At 35.0% G+C, this 21566-nt stretch overlaps 1 protein-coding gene across 1 annotated transcript; it reads left to right on the forward strand.

Annotated features, from left to right (window-relative positions):
- The first annotated feature begins 6570 nt into the window (after nucleotides 1-6570).
- On the forward strand, nucleotides 6571-12667 carry LOC137034916 (probable global transcription activator SNF2L2). The gene is made up of 6 exons (XM_067408155.1): nucleotides 6571-6726; nucleotides 9743-9972; nucleotides 10199-10304; nucleotides 10684-10785; nucleotides 11494-11626; nucleotides 11866-12667. Exons 1-6 carry the CDS (start codon nucleotides 6643-6645, stop codon nucleotides 12018-12020), a joined length of 810 nt encoding a protein of 269 aa, XP_067264256.1. The 5' UTR covers nucleotides 6571-6642; the 3' UTR covers nucleotides 12021-12667.
- Nucleotides 12668-21566: the final 8899 nt, after the last annotated feature.

Genomic DNA, 21566 nt, shown 5'->3' on the forward strand with positions numbered 1-21566 from the left:
ACACCACCTTGTGTTTATTGCAAAAATTACATTACTTTTTCTTTTTAGATCAGTTATGATGCCATCTAATGGTGAAAAGCTGGACTGCAGGTGATGAGTAGAAAGGGACTCCAAGGAGCAAATTTAAAAAAAATATATTGTTATTGTTATTACTATTCATAATATAGTACAATTGGAAAGATCTATGGGTAAACGAACCCAATGCTTTAGCAATCATTAGTGAATGTTTTTTTCCAGTGAATCGGACAAGCTAGTTGAAGACCTGAATCGGTTCGCGATTCAGTCAAATCATTCGGACAGCTCAATCACGGACTGAATTGATGTTTCTCACTCAGTGAGACGGTTAACCAGATGCTTTAACAATAACAGAACAATAAGAGCGCTGGATGAAGTGGATATTTTCCTACAATTAATTAAAAACAAATCTATTGTTTGTATCAGTGAAGAAGGTCTTTATCAAATTCAACATCAGCATATGCGGTGAACGACAGCAGGTAAAAACATACCGACCAAAAGAGTATCAAATCATTAGCTTACACGAAAACACTATAGCCACCGGTTTCAGACAAGGGTTAAGTCTAGTCCCAGACTAAAATGTATGTTTGAGCTGTTTTAACTGAAAGCAACTTGCACTGACATATCTTAAAATATGTCACTGACATTGTTTTGTCTCAAGATGCACACTATTATTTTTCTATTGCACGTTTCTATATATATATATATATATATATATATAAAGCTATATATAAGCTAATACATTTCCTTATTAAACTATGGCCTAATCCTGGCTTAATCTAAGTCCTGTCTGTGAATCTTTCCCCAGAAATACCATGATATTACCATGTAAACATTGTCACATGAATAAAGTAATATTTAAGTGCAAAGATATTGAAGAGTCGTGCAGCGGTATAATATTTTTGGTACTTTTTAAATTATGTTTTCTATCCCATACAGTTAGTTTTATATTTGACATTCTTGAAAATCCCCATTATATTCTGTTCCTATCACATAGCCTACTTAAGCGAAACCAACTTGGAAATGCATGAATATGTTTTCTTTGCACAGCTCAAAGCAAAATTTTAAACATCATTTATGTTTTAAACACATTTGACATCATACCAAATGTGAAGTGTTGCTAAAAAATATCTCTTTCATGACACAAAGCTCTGTTTGTGGAATTTACATTCTATTTCTTTCCAAATAAACATAGTACTGTAAATGTATAGGCTATAATATTCTAATTCCAACTAACTCAATGACCATTTGACCTAAAGACATGAAACCATCTGTAAAATACTCAGAATACTCCCAAAAATAAGTCTTGTGCTATGTGAAGAACAATATTTGAAGTGTTTTACAGTTCGTTTTATGTCTCTAGGTCAAACAATCATTGAGTTTAATGTAAATAGAATATCATATACATTTTCACTACTATATTTATTTTAAAAAGAAATAGAATGTAAATTACACAAGCAGAGCTTTGTGTCAAGAAAGAGATATTTTAGCAACATTTCACATTTGGTATGATTTCATAATGAGAAAGGGTTAGAATTTTAAAGGATTTATAGGGCTAGGGTTGCAAAGGGGTGGAAAGTTTCCGGTAAATTTCCGGAAACTTTCCACGGGAACTTAACCTGGGGAATTTTGGAAATATTCCAATTTGGAAACTTAACAGGAATTTATGGGAATTTACGGGAATTTATGGGAATTAATTGGAAATTTTAGGAAATTGATATAAATGTATAATATTTACATAAAAAGTATCATATAAAAACAAATATAAACATTTTGTTTGGTCATAAGATAAGTTATTTATTTCTCGCATTCAATTAATTCTAATTCAGTAAATATGTAAAATAAATATATTTTTATTGCAACAATTGTGTGTTATTTATTTCAATGTCACATGATCCTTGAGAAATCATTCTAATATGCTGATTTGATACTCCGTTATTATCATTGTTGGAAACAGTTGTGCTGCTGAATATTTTTTGGAGCCTGTAATACTATTTTCAGGATTCACTTATTAATAAAAAGTTAAAAAGAATGGAATTTATTCAAAATATAAATCTTTTCTTACAATATCACTTTAATATCACTTTTATTTAACCATTTCCCACATCCTTGCTGAATAAAAGTATTAAATCCTTTCAAAAAAAGAAAAAAAAAAATACTGTCCCCCAAATTTTGAACGGTAATGTATATTGTTACAATAGATTTTTATTTTAAATAAATGCTGTTCTTTAAATTTTTATTCAAAGAATCCAAAAAAAAGTATCACAGGTTATAAAAGAATTAAGCAGCACCAATGTTTCCAACATTGATAACAAAGGATCAGATCATCATATCATAAAGATTTCTGAAGGATCACTGAAGACTGGAGAAATAATGCTGAAATTGTAGCTTTGCATCAAAGAAATAAATTATATTTTTATGTATATCAAAATAGAAAACCATTATTTTAAATTGCAGTTATGTTTGACAATATTACAGTTTCTGTATTTTTAATCAAATGTGCATGCTATGGACTGGGAGAATGCACAGTGCATGCAGGGGGCGTGGCCTCAATGGCCCTGCAGTAAGTAGTGTGCTGTGTGAATCTCAGGGAAAAAATTCAACTAAAATTATATTAAATATGGTTTTTTTAACCAAAATTATGCTGCAAGATGTTCTTTTCAACTACATTTAAGTACCCTGTCATAGGCTAACCAGGAATTTTGCGAATTCTCTGTTTATTCCCATTAATTCCCGTATATTCCCGTTAATTCCCATATATTCCCATTAATTCCCATATAGTCCCGTTAATTCCCATGGAAAGTTTCCAGCTTTGAAAATTCCCGGAATTTTGCAACCCTATATAGGGCTAATAAAATTGATCTAAAAATCTTAAAATTCCTCTTTATGCTGTGCAAAGAAAACTTATTCATGCATTTCCAAGTTGGTTTCACTTGCATGTGATAGAAACAGAGAATATAATGGGCATTATTGTTAATGTCAAACAAATGTCAAATATAAAACTAACTTAACCGCAGTGCTCTACTGCTAACCTTTCTACAACTGTGGAATTTCATAATAACATTATTTAGTTTGTGTATTAAGCTGTTTTTGCCCTTGAAGTCAGATAGATGTTGATCTTTGCCTGTATAATTATTTTTTTATATCGAAGAACAGAAAATGCAGCTTTTGAAAACACAACTGGCCTTCTTACCACAGCCAGTGATGAGCTAATTTTACCAGCCTCTGCTGCTGTCTGCTCACAGGGGAGCAATTCCCTGACCAGACACTGATATAGTTGCTTGGAATGCTTTCAGTGGGGCATTTACAGAAACTGGTCTGGATGTGAGCATATGCCATTTGACTGATCTGCTCTTTTTAACCCCGCATACCTCAAATCTTTGGAGAGGTTGCTTACAAACCATGGGGCTGGACAATACACCATATAATCAAAAAATATATTATGTACATTTGTCAGATGGATGTCTTTTGCCATTGCGTTGCATCTTGCTAGTTTTTTTTTCTTTTCAGTTACAAAAAATACAAAACATTAGGCATCATATCTTGTCATTATGTAATGAACCACTGGCCAACTTTTTCGTTCATATAGGGTAACACGGGGGAAGATGCCCCCCTTAAGAACAATGTGGAAACTGTAACATATTTAGATATAACTTTAGCATGTACTGGATTATAATGCATCAGCCAATGTGTTATTATAGGAAATAAATTTGCTAATTTAGTTGTTAGAGCACAAAATGTCAAATATTAAAGAGGGGTAAGATGGCCGCTATGGGGTAAATTGGCCCCCTACCTGGGGCAAGAAGTCCCCGCTGGATAAACTTTTACAGAATGTATCTTAAAAGTGCATTTAATGCAAAATACTAATTCAACTGTTCTATTTAAAATTGTATTTTGACAATTTAGTTAATTGAATAACCGATGACAGACAAAGCACAATCCCAGGAAAAAAGATTTATCTGAAAGGTAAAATTATTCTATGACTTATGTACAGGCATCTGGATATTTACATATTTAATTGCCCATATAATTAAAGATATGTCATAATAGAAACATTGTGAACTCAAATTGAATGATTTGACTTCATTACTTTTTAAAGAAAGCAAATATGTCTGAAGTGTACATCTAATTCATCTGAATATTAAATGATAACCCCACTAATTACAATAAGTATCAAATTTTAAAAAATAATAACACTAGTAACATGCCACTTGGCACCTTCTGTGCCAAATCTGGGGGATTTAAGAGTCTAATTTGATCTTTTTTTACCTCAGAACTAAAACTAACTTTTACTTCACAAATCCAGAAACATTAATGTGTCCACAAACCTTGAAAGATCAATCCCTCATTCATTGTAACTGCATTTTCCAGTACATTCTTCAAAACTAATTATTTTGTGTTCCACAGAAGAAGAAAACAAGTCTTACGGGTTTGGAACCACATGAGGGTGAGTAACTGAGGACAGTTTTTTTATTCATTTTATTCAGTGAACTAATATTTCAAATGAAATCCTGTGATAATAATGCATTCAATGCATTCAATGACAATCAATCTGCGCCCATTTTCAGGTTAGACAATCATGTTTGCAATTGTTAACATGATAAAAGAGATTCTTCACAAAATGAAGGGCACTTTTCTTTAAGAATAAGGAGAGAATAACATGTAAAAAGGACAACAGCTGACATTCAATACTTGTTATGTAGAATCAGTTCAGCTGTACTGAAAGGGAAATAGACGGCTGTCAGATAAAAGACAGCCCATAAAATTACACAAACAATATCTTGTGGTGAGAATGAATATAGAAGGCTGCATTAATTGAGGTTAGGTTAGAAGATTTACGCAGCTTTTGTGTAACATGCCATTGCATGTATGTTTTTGAGTCGGAATGCGTGCAGAATACATATACGGTAGATGCATGCATGTATATCTCTTATTTTAGTTCATTTTAATAGCTCATCTTTATGTAGCTCAGTGGCTCATTGTGTTTGAGAGTGTTCAGCACAGTGTGTCTGTACGACAAAGTGTGTGTCTGTGTTTTGTGATAAAATGCTATAGCATTACAGCTCAGTGCGGTCTGCAGCCAGTAAAACGTGGTGTTGCCATAGTAACCGCCTGAGATGTTTTACCAAAATGCCCTTGTCGACCTGATAGCAAAACATGCATATGAAATGTAAAATTATGACAGCATGTAATCATACCATAACACACTAATAATCTGCTCTTCCGTGGTCAAGCAACATTTACATACTTCTCAGAGGCTCGTCAGATATTTGATTACATTTGATAAGATGACCTGATAAATTAAACAATGGCTTCTATAATGAAGCTGTTGCCATGGCAAATATACAGTACATGAACAATGTCGTATCTTAAAACTGCGTCTTATTTTAAACAGACAGGCATATTTCATTCATGAAAATCAAGGAGAATTATTAAAAGCAGAATTATGACTCGTCACAGGGTTTCTGATGACAGATGGCAATGTAAAACATTGTTGGCAATTTATTAAACTGAACTTTCATGAGAAATTTAAGATCAGTTTACAAATTGCTAAAGATAGCACATGACATTTTACTCGGTGTCATAACCTCTTCCTGTAATAAGTTTCTTTGATGTTATATAGAAGTATGCGAAACACGTCGTGGTCAGTTATTTTTATTGCTGTATGTGACCCTGATGCAAGTTTTTCAGCTTTATCTCAATGTCTGTTTTGTCTATCTCAATTATCTACTGTTTATTATTTCTTTAGTTCGTGATAAACAGATTTGAGTGAATTAAAATGCATAATATCTGGTTACAGCACATTTTCAAACCCGATTTCAATGTAAACAAACATCTCTCAGGTCCGATCATATTTAACCAAGAATCGAAGTAATAAAGGACACTGTCAACCCCCTACAATAATACACATAAAAATGATTGAACGTCTTTGAGCTACATGTGAAGCTACTTTATAAGTTATTGGCCTCAGTTCTCAATGAGAAGCAGACAGAAACTGTTATGTTTTGGCCTATCTGGTAATATTTATAGCCCCGAATGATTTCACCAGAATCTCTATGCTCTTTTATGTTGTAAAAGCTACCAGACGCAGATACAAACATGCCATTAGCCGATTCATGTGTGTGCGTGTGTGTGTGTTTGAGAGTGTGCGCAACACAACATTAACTACCCTGGAATCCTCTCAAGATGTCAGGAAGGCTTGCAAAAAACCATCTGCATAGACACAAATATGGAGCCTGGTTCTTTTAACAGAGGGGCGTTTAAAAAAGACTGAACGAGAGCATAAAAGAGAGGGAGAGGGGAAAAGGAAAAAAGGAAAAGAAACCAGATTGCGACAGTCGATATTAAAACATGCAGTGAGTGAGAGAGAAAAGGAGAGAGAGAGAGAGGGGGAGGGGGAGAGAGAGAGAAAAGCGAGCTGCAGGCCTTTCCACGGGGACAAACTAGCAGAAAGGTTTCTCGCAGTTATTCCTTTCTCTCTCTCTTTCTCTCTGCTCTGTCTTTCTCTCTCACTCACTCTCTCTCTCTCTCCCTCTCTCTCAACATCCTAACGGCAATTGATTTGTGTATGAAAAGCTGGGCGCTTTTCGCCCCCCTTTTGGGCTGTGCGTTTTGAGTGATCAGCTGATGAAGAGACTGGCTGCGCGCTGCAATGCTGGTTTGCTAATTCTCTCTCCTCCAGACTGGAGCCAGCCTGGAGACCACAGTCAGGTAAATCGCCCTCTTCCTTTCTCTCTCTCACTCACTCACTCTCTCACCCTCTCTCTCTCTCTCTCTCTCTCTCTCTCTCTCTCTCTCTCTCTCTCTCTCTCACTCACTTGCTCTCTCTCCAGCGCATAGAGCACGCAATCACACCAGGCTTCAGCACATGGGCACAGACAGAAAGTGAGAGAGGGAGTGTGTATGTGTGTGTGTGTGTAGGTGTGATCTGTGTCTGCCGAAGGAAAACATTGCCCAGACAAATCGGTTGTGAACGTCCTGACGCCTCTTTTTTCCTTTCTAGAGGTTATGGGGAACAGACTTGTGTAGCGTAACAAGAGTTTTTGCATGTTGCACCAAATATAGACTTTTCTGAATGTGCTTTTTTTATGTTTTGTGTGCAGCGGTTCAGTTGTGCGCCTGTGCATGCAAGCGTGTGTGTGTGTGTGTGTGTGTGGGTATGCATTCCATTATTATGCTGTTGATTATTAGGCCTCCTTCCTTCCACATGGTCCCCTGGGGTACGTGTGAATAAATGCATTCCGTGTGTTTCACTGCGCGCTCGCGCTTTCACGTTTCTCTTATGCCCGTGATGAGAATGTTTGCATGAAACGCTCGCGTCTGTGAGGGGCTGTTCTCTCACCTCAGTACATTGCGTCTCGTTTTGTCTGAAGTGTTTGCATTTAAGTATTTGAGAGCGTTCTGTGTGCGTGTGTGTGTCTGTGTGTGTATTTGATTTAGACATCAATGGCTGGCGCTGCCTGCATAGCGTCATACTCAGAATTCATATTTTCATCCCTCTCATATGCTCTCTGTGCCAGCAGTGGCTGCGGCAGGAGTATCACTGCACTTTAATTGCCTTTGTGTAAAACACAGACTCGGCAGCGCGCGCGCGCGCACACACACACACACACACAGTGGATTTGCATTTGCTTATTGTCACACGTGAGGCGTGTGCATGTTCATGAGCGGCGGTTTCTCGTCTCGTGTGTACCGGAACACGTGAACGCTGTGTAAGGTGAACCGTACGCCACTGTTCCTTTATGTTGGCCGGAGATCAGCATCGTCGTAAACCTCAATCTTTTTATTCACAATGGGAGTGAAGATCAGTGTACCAGCATCTCTTGCCTCCCCAGCAGCCCCTGTGTGATTTCATACAGAGCTCGTGATATTGCTAAGTGATTCTTTATCAAATATTAAATGGAAGTGAAAGCATCTGTTCGTGTTAGAGGCGACTGAAGATTGAAGGCATATCTCGCCTGGTGAGACGTGTAGCCTAGATAATGATGATATGTGCCAATTTAGACCTGGAAATAGTCGGATTAAAGGCCAGAAAAGTCATTAAACTGGTTGGTTATTTAATTATAACTATTTTGGTTTTACTGTTATTCACTCTTAAAAAAAATAAAGATTCTTTTTTGGCATTTGTGGTTCTATGAAGAAGCTTGAATTGAACCTTTTCAGTGCACAAAAGGTTCTTTAGATTAACATGTTCTGAAAAGTTCAGTAAAAGTTCTCTACCAAACAAAATATGTTCTTCTGTGGTATGCACTGCAAAAAAAACAACAACATGGCTAGTAAATGCTGCAAACTTATACATGTTCATAGTGCATGAATTAAAAAAAAAACTGCACACTGTTACTCTCCCTTTATTTAGAAAATTTTTGTTTCGGTCAAAGACCTTCGTCAGCCACACACAAGGTCTTTGACCGAAACATTGCCACTTTTAAATTTTTCTGAATAAAGGGAGAATAACTGTGTGCAGATATTTTTTGTATTATTTGATTTTTTACTTTTTTTTTTTATCTTGCACCTGGCCGAGACAGTTTGGATGTGCGTACCTTGACCTTTTTCATAGTGCATGAATTGCCACAAAGTCTTTCAACTGAGTGTTATCTGTGGCAATCCATGGCATAGAAAATGCTGATGATGGCACAAAACTAACAAAACACTGAATTACTTCTGCGATGATTATTAATCCCTTTTTAAAATTACCCCCAAAATTAAAATTACCCCAAGCTTTATTCACCATCAAGCCATGTGTATATGACTTTCTTCTTTCTGATGAACACAATCTGAGTTATATGAATAAATATCCAGACACATCCGAGCTATAAAGTAAAGTAAGTTATAAAGTAAAATCAGTTTCCTCCTTCTGTATTCAACTGACGTCACATCAGTTACGTTTTTCAATACGGAAGGCGTAGGGCGTAACAAGAGTTTTGAAATGCGAGAGGCGTTACACTTTCTTCCTAAGTTGAATCCAGATGGCGGTCTGGCGGAAGCTAGATATTTTACTTTATAAATTTATAACACAAATGCATCCTTTCACCTCAGAAGGCCTTTATTAACTCCCCGGAGCCGTGTGGAGAACATTTACGATGGATGGATGCACTTTCTTGAGCCTCATACTTATTGGTATCGCTCACTACCGTTATAAAGCTCGGATGCGTAAGGAGATATATATAACTACAATTGTGTTCATCAGAAAGAAGAAAGTCATATACACCTAGGATGGCTTGAGACTGAGTAAAGCTTGGGGTAATTTACATTTTTAAAGTGAACTAATTCTTTAAGAATATTACAGTAATGAATGCAAATTCACATGCACTATGCATTTTGCAAACTGTAGCTCTTTACAGTAAAGTTCAATTTGTTAACATTTGTTCAGGTATGATAATTGAATGGCCGCTTTATAGAATTTATTAATTTTGGTTAGGTAATTTATACATTACACCGTAATAACAGTAAGCTAACAGTAGGCTAACCTAGATTATGAAATGCTTAAAGATGATTTACTACTAGTTCATACTTATAAAGTTAACCATATGAACAAAACCACTGGCTAACATTAAGCAAGTTACTGAAGAGAACAATGACTGTTCTTAGTTGAACGTATCATTTTATTTTTGATCTTAGAATGTGCACAGTGAGGCTACTTTTCAGTTCCAGTTGATGTCCAAATCCCTATTTCTGTCACATCCAGTAGTGCTCATCAGTGTTCCCACGGATCATGTCTTGTCCTCAGTCTCAGGCTATCCAAAACGGAGTGTCTGAGGTTATGGAGGAGGAAAGCAACTTGAAGAAACGAAAAAGCGATCAACAAGGCAACCAGGGCTCTGAGACTGGTCAGGAGGTGGTGGAAAAAGTAAAAAAGAGACGGGGTCGCCCTCCTGCCGAGAAGCTGCCCCCCAACCCCCCCAAGCTCACAAAACAGATGAACACCATCGTAGACATGGTCATCAACTACAAGGACACGTCAGTACTTAAACACGCACGCTTAATCAGTTGTTGTTGATTGTGGTTTTGTTTCATGACATAAATCATGACACTAAAACAGAATGATTTACAAAGAACTTCAACAATGTTTTGAGTTCATACTGTTTCCCTTTATTCTTTAAATCAGGTCAGTGCGTATGTACTTCAAGTCAGCACAATAAAATGAGTAACAGCTCTTTTTATTGAATACATCACTGTTCTACAGGTTGGGCCGACAGATCAGTAAAGGTTTCGTCCAGCTGCCTTCAAGAAAAGAGGTGCCAGAGTATTACGAGCTCATCCGCAAGCCAGTCGACTTCAGGAGGATCAGGGTGAACTTAGTTTGTTCCCAATTACACAAATCTCACCCTCCGCTTCCATCACTCCCTTTTCCACCAGACCACTTTTTTCCATTCTTATCTCCACACTGACATCCCTTTCAGCTCAAGAAACACATTGATTTTGCTCGTCACACAGGTTGTGTGTTTTTGCTGATTGGGTTTTAGAGTGATATGCAGGAGGCGGAATTTTTACAGGTTCGATCAAAAAAAAAAGAAAATATGTCATTACTTTTAAAGTTCCATTGGTGTTTGCATAGAAATGATAAAGCAGGAAATTTATGTGTGACGGTTAATGGAACTTTTTCTTTGTTTCTGACTTCTGCTCTCTTACACTAATTCCTTTGAATTTATCCTGGCTTTGCTTATGCAGGAGAGAGTGCGTAATCACAAATACAGGTGCATTGCGGACCTGGAAAAGGATATCATGCAGATGTGTCACAACGCTCAGACGTTTAATCTGGAAGGATCTCAGGTGTGCCTTAAGAACATTTTATTGGGTCATTCATCCTTTAAAAATACTTTGTAAAACATTTCAAAATCTTTTGCATTTTCTGTGCAATAATATTCATACCCTGAACCAATTTCCACATTGGTATTTGCATTTTTTTTCTTTTATGTTGCACAAGTTTACACATACAGTATGTTTTATTTACTGTATCTATGACCTCTTTTGAACGTTTTATGTTTAAATTCACAAATTGTATGATTTATATGTAAACGTTTAAAATTAAACATTTATGTAAATACATTACATAACAGTTTTTTAGAATTCTGCCTAATGTAAAAACCATTATGTTTATATTTGCATTAAAAATTAAAACAATTGACCGTTTGCAAAGACCCGCCTCCTATAGTTACTTTCACTTTATATCATCAAATAAACATGAATGAACCACATTTCAACCACAGAAAGACATCAGTACACATATTTTCAAGTTCAAGTCCACCAACATTAATCTACTAACTCCCCTGACTGATTTGTCGGACAAAATGGCGGATTCTGCATTATGATTGGTTAGATCGCCTGTCAATCAAACTCCCGGCGAAGGGTCAATTACTTTAGTAGTTACTGGGTGTGATAAATGGGTCTGAATATTTTTGCTAGGCAAAAAGCTGTTAGTATCAGTGAATATAGCAGGTGAATTGTATAAAGATTGTTAAATGTCTCTCTATATCTCAGATTTTTGAAGACTCCATTGTTTTGAAGTCTGTTTTTGAGAGTGCAAGACAGCGAATAGTGGAACTCAGCGAGGAAGACAATGATGCTGTTGGAAGCAGTGAAGCAGATGGTGGCCATCATTTTAATCTAGAGGGTAAATCAAAACGCTTTCAACACGTAAATCAAAATGCTTTTCCTTGTCCAGATTGAAGTGAAATGCATATAATTCTCATATAATTCATAGTAATGCAATAGATGATAATCAATGCAACCCAAAAATACTTGATAAATGCTTGAAATAGTTTCTCTTTACTATGAATCAATATCAGTCAAATTATTAAGGATGAAGTGTTTAAGGCATCATGTAAAGTAAAAATGTTTTTGTCTTAAAAGCTCCTGTTTCAGAGTCAACAAATCCCAAACCGGGTGTAAAAAAGGAGAAAAATAAAACCGGTCCTAGTAATTCCAGCTCAAAGGAGACGGTCACAAACAGTGATGAAGACATTGGCCAAGAATGTGAGAATAACACAAGAGGACTATTGAATTAGACCCCAAATGACAGCCACATATATTGTCTGCCATTTTAAGAACATTGTATGGCCATTTCAGTCCAGTTTTCCTTGATGTTTCGCTCAAGGATTTGCTCCGAATGTGATCTCTCATTATATTGATTGCTTAAAACACCTTTATAAAACCTTTGTATTCTAAACACATTATTAATGCAGTGCTTCTGCAGTGATGCATTTTAAATTGGCATTATTTTCATGTATTTATATAATGTAAATAAATCATAAACCCAAAATAGATCATGATGATAAAGTTCTGTAAGTTCAGAAAATGTTCTCTCTTTTCCCCCCCAAGGATGGAAAATGGTGGTATGACATATTGTATGATCATTGAAAAAAAAAAATGCATTCAATCTTTTAAGATGCGATAAGCTGTGCTAAATTTGCAAGCTATTATGTCTCTGTCTCAGAGAATTTTTAATCGGTGTTTTTTGTGACTATGAGCACTTTGTCATCCTCTCTTTGTATGTTTCCCTTTCCTTCATTACCTGTCAACATCTTTTAAAAAAAAAGCAACGATTTTTTATCCAACAGCTCTTTATCTCTCTTTAGTTTTCACAGGATCATAACTATCTGTACATAGAGGAACTTGGGGCATAATGGCAATGTATTCTTTGGTGACAGATCAGATACTGCCCTCAAAGAGAGGCACCTATTGATGATGTTGTCACACTTGTGTGTTCAGTTTAGGATGGATGGCAGAGCTGGTGTGTTTGTGGACAGATTCTGACATTAAAATGTATGGGGTTTATACGATGTGAAAGGGCAACAAGGTTTGAGACATCATCTTGAAATAAACATTTTTATGAAATCGCAGGGCCTAATGTGGATCAGTTTCCTCTCTTGCTTCGTATGTAATCAAAAGCTGTTTTACTACAGACTTCAGATTCACAATATTATATTTTGCCTCTTTAAAGCAATACAACACTGTAAGCAATACAACAATAAGCAAGAAATGAGTTTCTGTTAGTAATTTAGTAATCTTGCTTTCTTAATACTTTTATTTTACAGTGGGCTGACTGATGACTTGTCACACTGATTCATGAATAGGACTTGTTATAAGTAGCTTTTGTTTGGTTAAATATTTGTAATGCTAAATATTAAAGTAATTATAATAAATGTAATATAATAATAGCAGAATAAAAAGTGTACATGTATGAAATGAATATAAGAATGCATCAGTAATGATTAAAACACATATATAATCATTATTATAAATATTATTAATCATTGCTGATGCATACTTTAATTTGTAATTATTTTTATTATTATTATGTCTTTCAAAGGTTTGGGGTCAGTAAGAAGAATACCAAAAAGAATATGAAAAGACTCATAGAGTCATATGAACACATTATATCCTCTTATTTTATTTGTGCAATATTTCTATGTAAGAAAATATTTTTCTTATTATTAATTGAGATAATATATTTAAGCATGTTTGTTATGTCCTGTTAAAAATCTATGTTTTGGTACTCTAATTTAGCTGGGCTGTAAATAATATTTAGTTATGTTTGTTGAAATTTGTCTTCATCTTAATAATTGTACTGCTTATAGCTAAACCTGCAAACTTTAATTTTGTTAAATTTTATTATTATTATTTTTAATGTTAATGTATTATAACAATCCAAACTAATTATTAACCTGCAGGAACTGTGCAATAATTGGCATTGGCATGATTGTATATGTAAGCTGACTGCTAGTGGTTAGTATAATTACACAATGTTAGTCTATTGCTTAATGAGCTGAGCTGTCAGCAGTGAAGTACAACTTTTACAATAGAGTACAATAAAGTGAAGTCATTAAAATATAGAGAATAATATAATGTAAGGCTTCAATTAATTCAGGTTAGAAACAACTGGTAAAGAACAAAGGGAAAAAAAAAATTGTATAGTTTGATAGAGCCATTGTAGCCTTTTGTAGTAATTATTCCTTGGAAATGACTTTTCCAAAATGCCTATTTACAGTTTTTCTCTGTTCTTGTAATGATTTAAACATGCAAATTAGTGATTTGATTATGCATTTATTATTTGTTACATCACAGAGCATTACGACCAGTAATGAATATATACAGTACCTGTCAACAGTTTGAAAACATTACCATTTTTTTTATGTTTTTGAAAGAAGTCTCTTATGCTCACCAAGGCTGCATTTATGTAATCAAAAATACAGTAAAACCAGTAATATTGTGAAATATTTTGACAGGTACTGTGATATATATGGCTTGTCTTGGGAAAATGGTACACTTTTAAAAATAAAGGTTCTTTTGATTCTTTGCAGCACCTTAAGTTTAGTACACTTTTCGTTTGATTTGCATACATGGCTCTTTAAATATTAAAAAGTTGAGCTTGTCCTGTTCATAAGGTTTAATACCGGGTTATTTGAATCACCACATATAATAGAGCTTTTCTTATGACATCATATGAACTTAAAAATGGAATCCTACGGAATCATGAAACATTCTGCTATGATATCATGCTATAAAACCCCTTTTTGGGAAATTATAACCCATAACAATGTTTTTTGGTAAAGACGCATAATCTGCGTGATGATGAATATTCCACAAAACCACTAGGTGGCGCCAACAAGCAAAAGTTGCAGTAGTTAACCCATTTGTGCCCAAATTTTTCTGAATGGTTTCATGCATATAGTCCTGGTGTATGTGAACATGTTCTGCATTTATTTTCCCCAGGTTTTTTTTTTTTTGTTTTGTTTTTTTCTTAAAAAACGTGTTTGAATGTGCGGCAACTATAGTTGCCGGTGGGCAAATTTGTTGTATGCACCTCTCAATGTAAAATTTGAATAGAAGGATAACATTTATGCATCTAACTCAAATTAGCTGCTTTCAACAGATCAACAGATCAATAAAACTTGAAGAACATTTGATGCGAACACAAGAAGGTTGTATAGCTTATCTCTTGAATATGAAAACAAAACAAATCCGTTTGTTTTAAAGTGGTGGAACAAAGTGCAGAACAAAGTGCAGCCATTAAGTTGCTCCAACAGAGCATTGTGAATCAAAATGTTAAATTACATTGTACATTAATTTAATTAATTGTACAAAAATACATCTATATGTGACCCTGAACCACAAACCCAGTCATAATTCACACGGGTATATTTGTAGCTATAGCCAACAATACAATGTTTGGGTCAAAATTATTGATTTTTTTTTCTTCAATGCCAAAAATCATTAGGATATTAAGTAAAGATCATGTTCCATGAGGATATTTTGTAAATTTTCTACCATAAATATATAACAAATTCTCTTTGTGAGTGGATATACATTGTTAAGGACCTCATTTGGTCAAATTTAAGGTGATTTTCTCAATATTTTAATTTTTTTGCAACTTCAGATTCCAGATTTTCAAATAGCTGTATCTCAGCCAATTGTCCTATCATAACAAACCATACATCAATGGAAATCTTATATATATTCAGCTTTCAGATGATGTATAAATCTTAATTTAATAAAATCGACCCTTATGACTGGTTTTGTAGTCAAGGGTCACATATAACAAACAAACTAAAACTAAATAAATAAAAAATAAATAAATGAATTAACAAATAACAATATATAACAATATAAAATATTCTGAAAGCAAAAAGCACTAAACAAGACCAATAACCTTGATTTATTAACCCATTAAACACAGTATACCCCATTTCCCCATGATATATGTACTTACAAGTCATTTGCCCACCGGCAACTATAGTTGCCGCTCGTATGTCAACAAAAAATTCTTAATATCAACATGAAGATTACTTTTCTTTGGAAGGGTTTGCCTGCTTCCTGGAAGTAGGGGTTGGAAGTTGACAGCCTCATGTCACAGGATGGAAGTTAATACCTTTTTTTTGTTCTCGAAATCCTTTATTTGGATGTTTTCTTGCATGTCATTGAGACATAAAACATGGAAAACATCTAGAAAAATACTTACAAAAGAAAAATGACAACCATACACTGTGGCAACCATAGTTGCCGGTGGGCTAAAATGGGTTAAAACTCAACATAAAAATCATTGTAAGTAAATAAATACATTTTAAATAATGGGCAATGAAGATGGAGGGAAAATATCAAAACCCTGTACAGAGACAATTATATATATAATTGGTCAAAATATAATATATAATAATAATAATTTATATTATTTATATAATAATAATGTCTATTACAGCATAAAACATTTTCTTCTAAGAGTGCGTCATTCTAAAACATCTTGGTCAGGGTGAGTGAAGCACGTAAAATGGAAAGAAAGTGTTATTTCATGATGCAATTGTGTGGTGATATCAGGTAAAAAAGAGGAACTAAGACATGAAATGAAGAGAACTTATGCAATTGCCTTTACGCATGTTGTGCAGCAGAACAAAGAAAAACACATCCACTTTAGACAGGCTTCAGGCTTTAACAATATCAAAGAAAAATCTTTTCCTTTGCTCATATTTCATATACAGATCATAATGCAACGTTTGCTACTTTGAAACAGTAAAGGAGTGAGAAGTGGAGTCACAAGGAGGAGAAGAACAAAGATTAACTGTTCCAAACTACTCAAACTAAGAAATACTGCAATTCGAAAGATATATAGAAATGTCTGCAATTTCACTTTGTTTGAATATCCACAAGCATGAAGGAGATCTGGGGATAAAGTTTGCTGCTGATCGCCCTGTTTTCTTTGTGTGGAATTGATCATTTTTGTTTTTAGAATACATAGATCCAGTCAACCAAGTTATGCACTGCATATTAATATAGACATAATGTACAATATGTGCTCTTTGCATACAGTATTAGTTGATCTTCAGTGCTGGGTAGATTATACAATTAAGCGTTAGTTCTGGCAGGTCATGTCAGTCAAGCTCACATCACCTGACTCTCAGCTGATCCACGTCAACCTATAAGAATATGACGCTTATCACAGCATCCCTATATAAGGTCTATTTAGTATCAGCAGCTTTATCGTGTTGCTCTGGAGCCAATTACCCTCCTCCATCCCCAGCTCCTCCTCTCATCCAGCCAAGACTTGGCCTTCTGATATTCCTCTTTGAATCATCACTTAAAACTTTCTGCATTTTTACTTTATGCGTCTGTTTTTTTAAAGGGATAGTTCACCCAAAAATGAAAATTTGATGTTTATCTGCTTACCCCCAGCGCATCCAAGATGTAGGTGACTGTTTCTTCAGTAGAACACAAATACTGATTTTTAACTCCAACCGCTGCCGTCTGTCAGTCAAATAATGCTAGTGGATGGGAACTTCTACTATAAGAGTAAATAAAACTTGCATAGACAAGTCCAAATTAAACCCTGCGGCTCGTGACGACACATTGATGTCCTAAGACACGAAACGATCGGTTTGTGTGAGAAACCAAACAGTATTTATATCATTTTTTACCTCTAATACACCACTATGTCCAACTGCATTCATCACTCGATTCGTTTGGTCTGATCGGCTCTGACAGCGGCAGTGATGTCTCGCGCATATACTTCAATGAGAGCGAGACATCACTGCCGCTGTCAGAGCGCGATCAGACCTTACTAACGAGTGCTGCACGCGGTTGGACATAGTGGTGTATTAGAGTTAAAAAATGATATAAATACTGAGGGTAAAAATGCTGGGGGTAAGCAGATAAACATCAAATTTTCATTTTTGGGTGAACTATCCCTTTAACAATTTGAATCATGTGGGGGATGTGGCCTAAAACCTGGAATAGACTCTACAATGGGGACTTTCCAAAAAGGACTTTGAGTCCTCATGATGTATGTCAAACCAGTACACACACACACACAAGTTATCAAAGTGAGGATATTCCATAGGCGTAATGGTTTTTATACTGTACATTCTATCCCCCTACATCAACTCTACCCCTAAACATCGCAGAAAAACATTTTGCATTTTTACATTTTTAATGAAACATTGTTTAATATGTTTTTAAAGCTATTTTAAATGAGGACTCATGAAATGTCCTCATATTTAATGTTTACTTTGTAATACCAGTGTAATGCCCATGTCATTATACAAATTTGTGTCCTCATAAATAACAAAAATGTATGCACACGCACACACACAGATACACATAATCCAGTCTAGGAGGAGCAAAATGTTTTTCAAACAAGAAACCTTGTAGGAGATGGAGCAGGATTAAGTAAAAGAATATATATTTTTTAACATTTCAAATGATGCAACTGGTATGACAGTGTGCCAAGAACATGTCAGGCTGAACAAATCCCTGAGCTACCTGATCTTCTGTTCACTAACAAGGGCAGTTATTTGCCATGTATGCCATAACATTCCATAACTGCATGCCTTTTCAAAGTCTTCTGATTATCAGTGTGTGTGTGTGTGTGTGTGTCAAAATATATATCAAAAATAATGTGTGTATTACGGGTGATCTGTGTTCTTCATGTTTAGTTCAGTTTTCAGTTAGTTTTCATCCGTTTCAATGGTTATTTGCACCTGTTCATTTAATTAATTAGTTTGGTCTGTGTATTTAAGCCCTGTGTTTTGTTCAGTTCATTGGTAATTCTCGTTGCGTTAGCTTTGATTGTTCCATTTGTGTTTATTGTTCCTGAATTCTGTGTAAATAAAAACTTAAACTGCTTACGTTTAGATATGGCATTCATCTTTATTGCAACCAACTGTAACACCGTGGTTCAATTATTGGAATGTGTTCCAACAAATGAGTTCATGTTTCTATGGATTTCACCAGAGTATAAATTTGAAAATGAGAGAATGTTTTGAGAGGGACGTTCAACAAAAGAATGACACATTACTGACTTCAGCATGCCATTATTTTAAAAGAGATCTGGAATCTCTCACAAGGTATTTGAACTTTATTGACATTTTAAAGGTAAACCACTCATTCAGTGATTCGTAACAAGTGTCACCTAATTTCTAGTCCATCATGTATAATAACTGTTGTTATCACACTGGTTGGCATTATTAAACGTTTTGACATTCACCCTGCGTTGATAGCCAGTTCAGAAAGGTGAAAACTGTGATAAGCCAATGATTATAAGTTTGAATAATTATACTTTACACATAAATTATAATTATGCTTTAATTTGAATATATTTCTTAGTTTGTTTTGTATACTTGTTATATCAAATGTCATTAAAAGACAGCTAAGGTCAGCCAGGTGCAGTCTCTTTAAATAGCTCACACACACACACACACACACACACACACACACACACACACACGCACACTACATTGGAGGGGAATGTAATCGGCAACAGGTTATGCTAAACAAACAAAGAATAAAAAACATTCATTATTTTTAACCATGTCAAAGAATTATTTCACCTGTTGCCGAATACGTTCCCCTCCAACATTGTTCTTATAGTAATATGACCCGTTGCGCTCTGTCTCACTGCCTGTATCTACTTGTGTGTCCTTAAACATTCATTTTTTGGGGTCGACAGCTTATAAAAACGTAGTTCTGTTTTTTTTTAGCTTGTTTGCTGTACACCATGTCACATAGCAGCTTTTAGACATTGTTCTATTTATTGTTATAAGCCAGAAAGCTTTCAGATTATGACACGTGTCTGAAATAGGAGAATATGTTTTCTGTGAATTTTCACAAATTGTATTGTCTGAGGAAAAACATGAAAATATACACTTGTGATTTAATTTGTTAATTTGATTCAGTTGATTAGTTTGCAAGTAAACCGCTCATAAGCGTTATGTTCCACCTTAAATGACAAGGAAATTTATTTTATGTTATTATTAAGAAGCAAATCCATGCATTCATCCTCTTGAATGGCTCTGGTATTGCAGAGTGCAGTCTGTGGAGCGCAAGCCTCTACATGCTCCAGTATCCTGCCCAGACAGCAACAAAGTGTCAGCCCAGATCCGGCCCACATCTGATCTGCATGTTATCCACGTGTACCAAATGGGGGCCAGATCTGGGCCACACTATGTTGCTGTCTGGGTGGAGAGTTTGGTAATTTTCAAACAGAAGTGCATTCAAAAAGACAGAGGTTAGTAATGTTGTCATAGAACTATTTAAAGGGATAGTTCACCCAAAAATGAAAATTCTGTCAGAATTTATATCATCCTCAAGTTGTTCCAAACCTGTTTGAATATATTTCTTCTGCTGAACACAAAAGTTATTTTGAAGAATAGGTAGCCAAACAGTTGATGGATCCTACTGACTTCCATACACTCTAAAAAAGTTGTCTCAACCCATGTTTGGGTCAGATTTAAATCAACGGTTGGGTTTGTCCATATTTGACACAAATATGGGTTGAAACAACCCAGCATTTTTTTCGAGATTGGGGCCCATTAACTGTTTGGTTACTGACATTCTTCAAAATATCTTCTTTTGTGTTCAGCAGAAAAAAGAAATTCACACAGGCTTGGAACAACTTGAGGATGTAAATTATGACAGAATTTTCGATTTTGTGTGAACTATCCCTCAGTGATTTCCACACATAGACTTTAGGCTACTTGGGCTGGCTGCCCAAGTATATTTGGAGACACATTTTTTGATTTTATTATTTTTATCCTCTTATACTTTTTTATCCGCCTGAGATAATTAAACCTTCCGCGATCGATTAACTAGTGGAAAATCTCCCCTCGTCCTACTCATTTTGATCATACCTTCTTGTTCTGTGTGCATGAGAACTGTTTACTCCCGCTGACATTCCCATGTGTGCAGCAGAGATGCGTGGATATTTCACAAAGACAATGCGGGCGCTTCTGTGTGCAAATTGTATTTAGGAGCATGTGTGGTAATAAAACAAAATCCCTCCGGGTGAGTTTTCTTAAATTTAATGTAAAAAAAAAAAAAAAAAAAAAAAAGACTTCAATACATGAAATGGTTGGCTAAAAAATTTATTAATGATCATTTTAAGACATCTTATATGGGGATGGAAAAACATAAATCGCTATACAGCCTATTGATTATTAAAAGGCTATGATTTCATAACTCATAACTTCTGAGCGAAGAAGTCACTGAAGCACCAACAAAATCTTTTTTTTGATGGTTTTATAATCATAGTGAAATAACCTGATTCACTGATGCTATTTGAATGTAATAATTGTGCCATCGATATGTTTAAATTATAAACCCTGTTTTTCTACAATATGAGATCACACTGTATCACACTGTAACTCTGGACATCACAAAAAAATGACTAAAAGACAGAACAAAAACCACAGCAAAAAATAAAAGCAAATAGTTATAATTAAAGAAAATAATAGGACAATTCAGCTGCATAATTTATTCATGTTGGGAGTTTTGTACAATTGTTCCCAGCATGCATTGTGGCATGGTATTTTTGATTATCACCATTGTTGAAATTCATGATGTCTTTGTGTGTCATCTGAGAATTTTTTTTAATCTTCTAACTGATTGCTACAATATAGTGTGATTTCATGTTGCAGTAACACAGGGTTTGTAAGGTACATTTTTAACTGAACAACACAATTATTAGATACAAATGCCATCAGTGACCATTCATAAATTATATCTATTATAAAACCATCAATAGCTAATTTCCATTATCTGATGTCACTTTGTCCTTCTTTGCTACT

The sequence above is a fragment of the Chanodichthys erythropterus genome, chromosome 13, assembly GCF_024489055.1.
Source record: "Chanodichthys erythropterus isolate Z2021 chromosome 13, ASM2448905v1, whole genome shotgun sequence".
Taxonomy (NCBI): Eukaryota; Metazoa; Chordata; class Actinopteri; order Cypriniformes; family Xenocyprididae; genus Chanodichthys; species Chanodichthys erythropterus.